General features: G+C 43.5%; 1 protein-coding gene across 3 annotated transcripts; it reads right to left on the bottom strand.

The window, feature by feature from the left end:
* Nucleotides 1-209: 209 nt before the first annotated feature.
* Nucleotides 210-10,956, bottom strand: SSTR5 (somatostatin receptor 5). 3 transcript variants are annotated; one of them, XM_074964552.1, is made up of 2 exons: nt 10,907-10,956; nt 210-2,108 (listed from the first exon to the last, which is right to left on the bottom strand). In XM_074964552.1, the coding sequence occupies exon 2, from the start codon at nt 2,046-2,048 to the stop codon at nt 936-938; it is 1,113 nt and encodes a 370-aa protein (XP_074820653.1). In that variant the 5' UTR covers nt 2,049-2,108; nt 10,907-10,956; the 3' UTR covers nt 210-935. The 3 variants fall into 3 exon arrangements, with proteins under 3 accessions (XP_074820653.1, XP_074820652.1, XP_074820654.1); XM_074964551.1 differs by lacking the exon at nt 10,907-10,956 and adding an exon at nt 10,599-10,732; XM_074964553.1 differs by lacking the exon at nt 10,907-10,956 and adding an exon at nt 10,541-10,569.
* Nucleotides 10,957-11,243: the final 287 nt, after the last annotated feature.

Here is an 11,243-nt window from a genome sequence, read left to right as displayed (position 1 = left end):
CTATGATAAGTTAAGCATCAAGGACAAAGCTGTATCAATTTCAGCATGAGGTGACTTAGAATGGTAGGAAAAGATACCAGCCTGCTAGCCAAGAGGGAATTCAACTTGTTTTAATTTCTGAAAATACGATTTAAATTCAGATCCACACTTACATTCAGAGCCAATAAATAGACACAAAACAGCTTTTCAGGACTTCACAATCACTGTCATTTACATAGTAATAAAGTGACGGCATTACATTTCATAAGCAGTTTGGTTTAGAATGTTATACGCACTATGAATGAATTTTCCATTTCACATTCATTTAATAATTCTTTTTCAAGGTATTTTTATTTCTGGGGGGTTTTTTCAAGGGATTTGAGACACTTCTGGGCACTGCGTTTGGAGTCTCTTATGTGGACTAATTACAGTAAAACACTGCAAATGGTTAAGCAGCACCTCAAAACTATGGCATACGCATGCTTCCAAGATCAGTAAATTAGTGCTGTGAGCTGTTCCTTTGAAACTTCCACTTAAGAAACAGTGCTTTTTCCTTTTTTAATATAAAACATTCACTTAACAAACTTTTGAGAATACTTTGGGGCAAATGAACCAATACACTCTCTGCTTTTTGCTGACCAAAAAGCAAATAGGATGGTTAAAACAGGGTCGCAGCTGCTTTGCATCACCAGAATGGCACAGAGCAGCCAGAATGTACCGGTAAATTTGTCCCCAGCATATAGAAAGAGAAAGTGATAACACGTCTGATTGCTTTAGCTACAGTGCCTTAGGCATTCCACAGAATCCAATATAATCCATAATTCTTTCATGGGGGAGGGGGAATCTATGTACATTTGTTTGAGCTTGTGGGTCTCAGGATTTCAGTTTCATTTCTGATTTTGATCCCCCCAGTTTTTCAGCTCTGCAGTTTATTTACAGTTTTTCAAGCCAGGACCTTACACCTTACTTGTCTGCATATGTCCATTGAATTCCATGTTTCTCTGGGTTAGCATTGCTTCTTGCAAGCGGCTGCTGTTCTCCTGCCTGTGCTTGGTTGGATCTCCATCTTCAACACCATTCCCCTTCCGGAGACATAAAACTTTCTGAAAACTCTGCTTGAAGTTGTCAGAGAGAAATCCATAAAGTATGGGGTTGGCACAGCTGTTTGCATAGGACAGAACCACCACAAAGAAGTAAACACCAAGTAACCCAGGTTCTTCCGGCAAGGTGGATATCAAATTGACAATGTTCAGTATATAAAATGGGAGCCAGCAAAACACAAAGACAACCACAATGATGACCACCATCCTGGTCACTTTCCTCTCTGACCGTCTGCGCCTTGTAGACCCAACTCGGACCCCAGAAGACTTGACCTTAATCACGATCAGCAAGTAGCAGAGGCAGATCACCATCAGGGGTCCAAAAAATCCTAAAACCGATGTGTAAATGATGAAGGCTGCTGACCATATGTTTACTGGCTCTGGCCAGTTCATGTTGCAGGTGTGAAGGTGTTCCTGAACATCTGAAAATATAATGACTGGAAGAACCACCAAGAATGAGAAAGTCCAGACTGTTGTACTGATCAGTTTGGCCACCCTTGGACGCCGCCATTTGGTGGACTTGATGGGATGAACTACTGCAAGGTAGCGATCCATACTCATGACAGTCAAGCAAAAGATACTGGTGAATTGATTAATGCCGTCTACGGTCATAACGAGCCGACACCAAAAGGCGCCAAAGGGCCAGTAAGAGATGGCGTTCTGAGTAGCCAGGAACGGCAAGCCAAGCATGAAGAGTACATCGGCTACTGCTAAATTCAAGATGTAAATGTTGGTGACTGTTTTCATCTTGGCATAACGCAAAACCACATAAATGACCAAGGTGTTCCCACTGAGTCCGATTGCACATACAAGGAGATATATGATAGAGATAAGAACTGTGTGAACGTCTTTGGACACAGGCAGTCCTGGCATAGTCCTATTGCCCGTCATGTTCATCAGTGAGGAGGAATTTACATCTTGGGCACTGACCTCCATGCCAAAAGCACTGGAAAAATATAAAGGATCCATTTTTCCTTTCCCAATTTTTGTTAAGGCTGAGATAGATTAAGATTCACAACCATCTTGTTCCTGAAATAAGAAAAGGAAAGAAGAAAGAGAAGAAAAAAGAATTTTGAAAAGCCATGCATTTGATGGGCAACATCCAGAACTGGATTTTACATTAAGCATCTGTTGTAGGCATTGCTCAGTGTACAATAAACGTAATTACAAGTATAATCAACAATCGTTTTTGTATCAAGCAGGTGTTGCACTGGTATACAGCATCCCCAATAAATAATAATATAAGAATCTATGATTCTTTTCTATGATTAATCACCAAGCTGGAACAGACCAATAGCTCGTCACAATAGAGGCACATAAGTCTCGGTTTCGTCCTCAGGAGCTGTTTGGAAAGGAATACGCCTGAAAAGCAGAGCTTTCAAATACAGATGCAGATTTTGAACACTCCAGAGTTCAGGGGCATTTGGATCCAGAGTTCTAGGTCAAGCCCATCACTACTCTAAAGCTTTGAAACCAAAAAGTGAGTTTTATGTATTGTTTTTTGCCCACCATTGTATATAACATTGTGCTGGCATGTGGGTAGCATGAGCAATCTTTTCCCAAGAAAGCACTGCCGGTCACGAATGTTAATTTCTGCGCACCGTCTCATGCCAATTCAAAGACAATGTGTCATTTGAATGATTCTATAACCCATCTGCCTTATGCCTCACCTCTTTCCGGGACCCAAAAAGAAGGTGAAATTCTCTGCTTTCCAGTGTGGAAAAACCACCTGAGCTCCTACTGAAAGAGATTAGCCATTAATTTAGGGCCAGATTTTCAAAGGGTTTTTAGCAACCAAAGTGTCACAATAGAACCTGCTGGGCTGAGGCCTTTTGAAAATCTGGGCTCAGCTATAGCTGCTGATTGGTTTAAAATCTAGCCATCATTTGCTATATTCTGGTCCGTAATGGCTATGCATTAATCCATTGTGAGTAGCAACAGGCTTGAACCGAAATTCCAAATCTAAATGCCTAAGGGGAGAAGGGTGTTTTTAAAATCCAGACCGTATTTGCAGCTGAGGCTCATTCCACTGAAATATTTCCCGGATCTGCCTGCTCACATACAAACAATCTGAGCTGATAGATTCAGATGCCCCTTACAGTCTGCCTGAACCACTTGAAAACCCACGGGAAACATCAGCACCTGTGTAGGTGGGGAAAAATAAAACCATCCATTACAGCAAACAAAGCCTGAGTATAAATTCACTGATATCTATGACGGGAAGTCCTATGTTCTGGGACATTTAAGACTAGACAAAGCACTAGATGTGGCACTCATGAATGCAAAAAAAACTGCATTAGAAAGGAACAGATCAGCTCATTTCCAGCTCTAAATCCTAAGTCCATTAACTTTTCCCGTACGCTCTTTCTGCGTGACCCCAACTTATGATTTGAGCTCTGTGTCAAGGAAACGCCTTTCGTGAGCCCTGACTTCAATGGGTGTCCTGACAGTCAGTAATAATAATTCCCAGCTCTTACAGAACATTTTATTTCAGTAGATCTCAAGCCACTTTACAAAGGAAGTCAGCATCATTATCAAACCTTTTGCAGGCGGGGAAGGCATGGCCCAGAGGTGACGCAACTTGCCCAAGGTCACCCAGTAGTTGAGCTAGGAGCAAAACGCAGGTCTCCTGTTTCTCAGCTCAGTGCACTATCTACTAGGCCACACACATTTGAGTAGGAGTTAAGGTTTATTAGCCAAGCTGAGTAGGGGGAACTTTTCCAAGCTTCTGCCTCCACTGTGGCTGACTCACACTGATGTTATTTATTACTGTATCTCTTGCATGAGCACTCTGCCTAGCTAGTTTATGAAGCCATCACTACAAGCGTAATGAGATGCAAAATAGACAGTGTAGAACTGCGGAAGAGTTTACATTAAGAACCTTGCGGTCAGCTCAGGAGATTACTTCTCTCTCTTTCATCCACTACATTCACAGCGGGCCACAGTGTAAGTTCCTCCAGCTCTCAGTAATAGTAGGAAATAGTTTGTTCTGGTTTTGAAATTTGCAGGTGCGGAGTCCATGTCTGAAGAAAACAGTCTGCTTTATCATTGGCAATTGGGGAAGATGTGCCAGCGAAGTCAAAAAATGCACGAAGATTAGGACAGAAAACTGAAGGGGACTGCGGTTGAAGATCACAAGTACATGCTGTAGCTAGAGTATTCATCGCTGGATGTCTTCCAGTCAAGAGTGGTTGCTCTTTCTGGAAGATATGCTTTAGCCAAATACAAGTTACTGGGCTCCATACAGGAGTAAATGGGTGAAATTTAAGGGCCTGTGATTTACAGAAGGTCAGATTAAATGATCTAATGGTCCCGTCTGCCACTAAACTCTATGAAACTATAGCAAGTATGGGAGAAAAGAAATCGGAGGGGAATTTGCAGGTTCTGTACCTGATGAACGGCCACACTACCTTGTGTTTTTGACAGTGCAGTGATGGCCCTGATAGAAGACCCTTGATAGATACAGTAGGCAAGTAGCTTCTGAGATTGTATAGCTCACAAGCTAAAGAGGAGTGGGCTAGGTTAATATTTAGCTGAGGAGCCTCCAAATACATTACCACCCACGTTCTACAGAAAGTGGGGCTGGTGCTTCTGTGAATGGTACTCTTCCCTGCGGGGTGCCAGTTCTGACCGTGTCCCAGCATGGTTGGGAAAGGAAATTGTGCTGCTGGACGAAACGACTCTCAGTGGAGATGCAAAAACAAGGTCCTAATGATTTTTTTCTTTAGAGATTCCTCAACAGATTTTTATTTTATTCTATTTTGTAAAACCAGGAGTTTTAGCCCTGGCACTCTTATTAGATTCTATCTGGTGCATTTTGTATTTTCGGTTCCATGGAAACCACATAGCTGTTGCTTACATGATAAAATGCTACTTCTAAACTCATCATGTTGCAATTTTTATCGCAAAATCTTTCACAAATTTCCATCAATCCGTGATACCCTGAGTGCTGGCTAAATTCACAAGGAACTACCATCATCCCTACATTTGAGATCTGGATGCCTTACTGGGGGAGAGGTACAAAGACAGCTACCTCGGGGCTCAGCACGTCCAGTGGGGGAATGTGTGGGCAAAGTTTTAACTCTTAAGAACCCTCCTGTTTGTGTGCTGGCTCTGGCAGTCTTGAAAAAATTTGAACCTCTGCCTTTTGTGCCAATGCCCCCTGAGGGCTGAAAGCCAGATGCACTAATTGGTAATGAAACCCATGGGAATGACAGAGGACAAGGAAATTCACAAGACCTCAAGCAGGTAAGATGATATCTGAAGACATTCAAGCTCTGAGTTTCTCTCTGCTTTGTGATATCAAGGCAAGACTAAGGTTGAGAAAGGCTTGAGTTGATATGTCTGCACTTTGCCAGGAGCAGTTCTCCTCCCCTGGCTTGTTCTGATGTGACCAGCCTCCAAATTGCTCGCTCTGTTTGAGAACTATCTGGGGAAGGAAGAAGCAGGCCACATCAGGAATGCAAGCTGGGGATGGGGAATATAGACATACAGTCCAGAATGGCACCACACAGAGATGTGCTGGGTTGGCAGACAAAAGGAAATGGTCAGGGAACATGAGGTTATCGGGTTTTATGGGACAGGCATATCCCAGGGGAGCATGGGGTAGAGAACTGGGGAAGGATGTTTTCTTCTTTGGGGGAGAAAATAAGACATGGAGGGAAGCATAGCTCTTCAGTGCATATCTTTATACAGAAAGAAGAGTTTTGCTGTTGTAGACTCCGGTAGCTCCACTCTTTCCATCTGCTATTTCAGCATCTTTAATGAATCAATAATAATAATACTTAGCTCTTATACAGCACTTGACACCCGTAGGTCTCAAAGCGCTTTAGACAGGAGATCGGTATCACCTCACCCTCGCCAGCAGCAGTTACTTCTCTGCTGTACTGTCACTTCCATTTCACCACCCATCTTCAAGCTATGTTTTTTAAGGATTCAAGAAAGCTTGCCTTCAAGGGGTTCTCTCAGATCATAGGCTGGTACAACCCACATTTCAGATTTAGAGAAATGTTTCCATTACTAAGAACCTACTACTGCTGCCAGCTAATGGAGTTACACCTGGAGCGCCACCATTAGACTCATACAGTTTCAGTGCTGAAGATCTCAGTTTCAACCTCTGAGATGATATATGTGGGGTTGTTATATATATTTGAAACCCATCCATTGCTGCCCTGAGGACCTGAGGATGAAAATGACTATAAGCAAAGGCAAAACTGGTTTTATTGCTTTTCATACTCCAAGCTGAGAGAAATATAGAAGGTAAATAAACAGCTTAAAGAGAAGAGCAGTAAATAGGATTTTAATTTTTTTTTCAATTTTAATAAGCTAGGGCTCGATTCTCCAAACTTTACATGTCCAATTGTGTGCATGATTTGGATGTACAATTACCTTTATTGCATGCATGAAATCAGATATTTGTGCATGCAAATGGTCATTCAGACACACAAATGGCCATTTGCAAATTCAACGGTGCAGTTTGAATGTGCAGCGTTGGTAACTGCATTCATAAATTAGGCTTGCAATTCAGTGTACGTGCTCCAAATTGTGCTATATACAGTACCACAGTTACAATAGCAAAGCTAAGGCTTATCAAGCCTAATACTTCAGGACATAAACTTGTCACCAACAGAGATCAGGAAGAAGTTGCATAAAAACCAGAATCTTTGTGGGTAAAGATTTCATCGGCTCCTGCAGCTTATTCACCAACTGGAATCATAATCTTCTCTGTACAGCATCAAATTTACTCAGTGTGAAGAGAATTAAGATAACAGAAAGTTAGATTATGGCTTTTCAGTGAAGAATAAGCAGCAGGAGCAGATGAAATGCGAACCTGCCAGATAGATCCTGTTTTAAAGCAAGTGATGGTCTTAGTCATAGAAAAACCAGCTGGGCAAATAGCCAGGACACATCAGTAGAATTGTACCTCAATTTTGACTGTTTCTCAAAGTTTCCCACAATGTGCCAGTGGAGCTACTGGTTTTGATGGGGAGAAAAATGGCTGCACTACTCCTCCTAAGAGTGCTCCTTTTGTGAAGCAAGGATACTGCCCCCTCCCTCAAATACAAGAGAATGGGGAGGCAGGACAGCTGAGCTCACTGCTTCTCCACTGCAGAGAGGGAAATCCAGCTCTTCATTTAACAGGTGAAGCAAGAGGAGGGGCTTGAAATGAAGGAGCGGACCCTCAGCCGGCGTAAACGGGTGAAGCTCTATTGAAGTCAAAGGAACTGTACCAGTAAACAGTACCTGAGGATCTGGCCTTAGGAGGAGTGTGTGTTGAGGTAGGCAGGGGTGTAAAACAATATAATAAATGTGTAACTCTGCTAGACACCAAAAGCCAGGGATTTAGCAGGGACACTGGTTCATTACAACTACCCTGCCGGGGAGAGGGCTTAGTAAACATCATCACACTGAACAAGGGGGTAAGCCAGGCTGCCTGCATCCCTAAAGGAACCCCCCCCCAAAAAAGTGGCCCATTAATTAAGAGGAAAAACCTGCGGGCCACGACCTGCCCAAAAAACTCACCGAACTTTTAACATTTCAAGCCCAACATTGCTTGTTTTTAGCTGGCTGATTTGACATCTGTATAACTATGTCTCCCGGGAATGTGAACACCCCCTGAGAGACGTAGATACCCTGATCTAACTCCCAGAGTAGCCAGTGCTAGGTCGAGAGCAGAATTTTTCCGTCGACCTGGCTACTGCCTCTTGGGAGGAAGATTACCTAGGGCAATGGGTGAACCCTTCTGTTGGCGTAGGTAGAGTCTACACTGTAGCATTTTCAGTGTAGGCAAGCCCTTAGCACTGCCGGCAACCTTCAAACTCTCTATGCATATCAATCTAACCCCCAGTCTCCCACTGCATTTCAAGTGACCTCCCACTGTTACCCCTTCTGCTTAACAATCTATCCCACCTTGTATTTAACTCACACACTCTGCTTCCTTCCCAGAGCTGAGGAGGAGCTCGAAAGCTTGCGCATTCTGCCAAAGTTGGTCCAGTAAAAGATGTTACCTCACCTACCTTGTCTCTCTCTTAATAAACCGAGTTGGGCAAAGATTTTGCAATAAAACCCTTTTTTATTTAACTAAATGGAAATTTCCATTTTTGTGGAAATTTTTCAATTTTCAGTCGCAATTATTTTTAGCAAATTTTTCAATTTTTTAAAATTCAGCGTTCACAGGTTTTGCTTCTCCCCCCCTTTCCCCCATGGAAAAAGGGATGGAAAAGTTGGGAGAAAATGAGAGAGAGTAATTTTTTCTCACTTTTTCAAACGTCCCTTTTTTCTCATTGGAAAAAACATTTTAAAAAACAAGAGAAATCTTTTTTCTCCTCGGATGAAGTGAAACCAACATGTGCAAAACCTGTTGACAAAATTTTTAAAAAATGAAAAAAATTGTGAAAAATTTTAATGAAACAAAAATTGTTCCATTCTCCATTTTTCACAAAATAAAGCCTTTTCTTCTGCTTCTTCTTCTAAATAAATAAATAACATAGAGCTTTTTTCACCTGATTAGTTGATAACACAGATACTGACTGACTTTGAGGGCAAATATACGATGTGTTACCATTTTGGCTTTGGGTAATGTATCAAATTTTTAGCAATTATATTTTTCTGCTGACAATTTTAGTGTTATCACCCTCATGACCGGCCATTATGTATTTTATGCACATATTAGAGCAGGACAAATAATTCATTGTGATAAATTATCCCATGAACTGTGCCCTTTTCAGTTTATAAAATGTTCATAAATGCATATTTGCAATTTGCAAGTCTTTGCGGAATAATTCATACAAAATGTTTCAGACTTTGGCATGTTCATAAATTATCCCTTTTGACTAATGGTTCCTGGGGTGTGAGTGGCCACGTAAGTCACATGGCATTATTTCTGCTCCCTGACTGATTGTCTAAAATGTTTTAAATGGAAGAATAGTGAATAGTGATTAATGAACAGTGAATACTTTTCTTCGTACACAAATACACTTGTTCATGTGAGAGTCATTCCAGCAGCCCTACATTTCTGTGATTCAGTGATTCTATAATTCATGTAAATGAAAGTGCTTTCATGCAACTATCCATGAAAAGGTGTTAAATGGTACAATCACAGAATGAGCAGTGATGGTTTGGCATTCACACATATACTTGTGGGCACAGTATTAATAATATGTATCTAGATCTCACATGCAAAGAGTAAATATTTTCTGCCTGGATTGTAACCCTAACTAAGCAAAATTCTATGCATTTGTTTCCCAATAAACACATGCAGTTCATGCAGTCCCTGCCTATCTACTGGTGACTAGCATTTTGCTCCACTTGTTCAGATTCTGTTGCTATAACCTCTCCAGGTCATTGCTCATTACAAAGATCAAACAACGTGGAGCTTGTCTGCTATGACAAGATCTACATACGCCGCTTCAACAACCCCTCTACAGGCACCTCTCCCCACCTCTAAGTGATCACTTTAAAGCATCCCTAAAAAACTTTGGGCTGCCTTTGAAAACTAACCTCTATTAGGCAAACACTCCATTTGTTGCTGCATGCAAGGTGATTGCTTAGGACTGCCTGGGTCACTTGTCACTGTATTATATATGCATTTATATGTACATGGGCATGAACACATATGCAATGTACGTGTGCAGATGGGCTCAGATTCCTTGAGTCACTGCTGTATTTGAAAGCAACTTTTAGCCATCCGGAGCTATTTGCATGAACACGCACACCACACCTTGTCCTTTAGGAAAGATAAACTGTCTAACTATTTTAAGCACGTACATTCTCAGGAGGTTTGATCAAGAGCTCTAGTGGGGACTCGGGGACTCTAGTTACATTGTCTGCTTGAACTTCCATGCCTTTCATATAAACGTCCAATTAAAACAACCAACACAGCCCCGGTCAAGGACCCCACAAAGAGACAGATGCATAAATCCCCGTGGGGGTGGGGGAAAGGTCCTTTTCACCTGGCTTTGCAAACAATTCCTCCGTTATCTCCGATCTGCCCTAAGAAGGAAAGTTTTAAGGAAATGGGAGCTCCAGACTGTGCATGGTTAAAATATTTGCATTATTAATACAAACTTGATACCACTCTGGCCTCAGCCTCCTATTTACTTTACCCCCTCAGGCGAAGTGAGTTCAGATGCACTTTGCCACCCCCTCCCCGATCAGTTATTAAAGTCTTTTCTGTCACGAATAGGTTGCAAGACGCAGAGGGAAAGTCTGTGCAAATTTGGCCATCAATCGGCTGGGATTTCAAAGGAGCCTAAGGGAGTTAGATGCCCAGCTCAGAATGGAAGAGGTGCCTAACTCTTTTAGGAGACAAAGGCAGGATCCCTGAGGACAAGCTGGAGATGAAAAGGGACCGCAAAAGAAGAAAGATCTTTCCAGTGCCCCTTCCTTGTGCCCCAGTACTGGCCTGGCCATAGACACTGGTGAATGTCACAAACCCCAGCCCCATACATCTCTCCACACACCTCTCTTCCAGTCCCGGCTTCCTTTGGCACATGGAAAAAAACAAGGGGGCAGGGTTACCTGCGTGTCCGTGGATTCTTCTTTGCAAGAGCAAGGTAGGAAATAAACTGCCCCCGCTTCCCAGCGGAGTCTCCAGTTCAAAGGAGCCCAAGTAGATGTCACAGGCGCCTGGGCTACAGCTCCGAGCCGGCTCTTCTCCCCCCGAAGCCAGCTAAAGGAGGATCAGATCCCACCCACCCCCCGCGCCCCACCCCTTTACGGGCTTTAAAACGGGCGTGAAAGGCAAGCAGCTGGTTGCCGCGCTCGCCCAGCCCAGCCCCACGGCGATCCGTGCAGCCAGGGGCAGGCCAGGGGGAGCAGCGACCTACCTGCCGCAGCGGCGGGGACGGGCGCGGATAACACGCTGCCAGAAAAGAGAAGCGGTGCCAGGATCCGCTTGGGAAAGGTCCTGTGTGAACGGGGGATGGTTGCGAAGCCTGGGTCCCTCACAGGGGCTCGGAGGCTGGGAAACACCAGGGAGAGGGCTACTCAGCAAAAGGGGGGCGGGCGGTGGGGGGGGGTCCCAATTTCCACTTCCCCCAGCGACCAGCTGGAGTCTCCCAGGCTGCGGGTGGTGCGTTCAAAGGGAGGGAAGTTGCAGGTGCCGCCTGGCGCTCCAGCAGCTGGCTGCAAAGTTGTCCAAGCGCGCCCCGAAGAGCAGAGAGA

This window comes from Natator depressus, chromosome 10 (genome assembly GCF_965152275.1).
Source record: "Natator depressus isolate rNatDep1 chromosome 10, rNatDep2.hap1, whole genome shotgun sequence".
NCBI classification, from domain to species: Eukaryota; Metazoa; Chordata; order Testudines; family Cheloniidae; genus Natator; species Natator depressus.
Note: the sequence above shows the minus strand (reverse complement) of the source record. Positions and strands in the feature narration are given on the sequence as shown.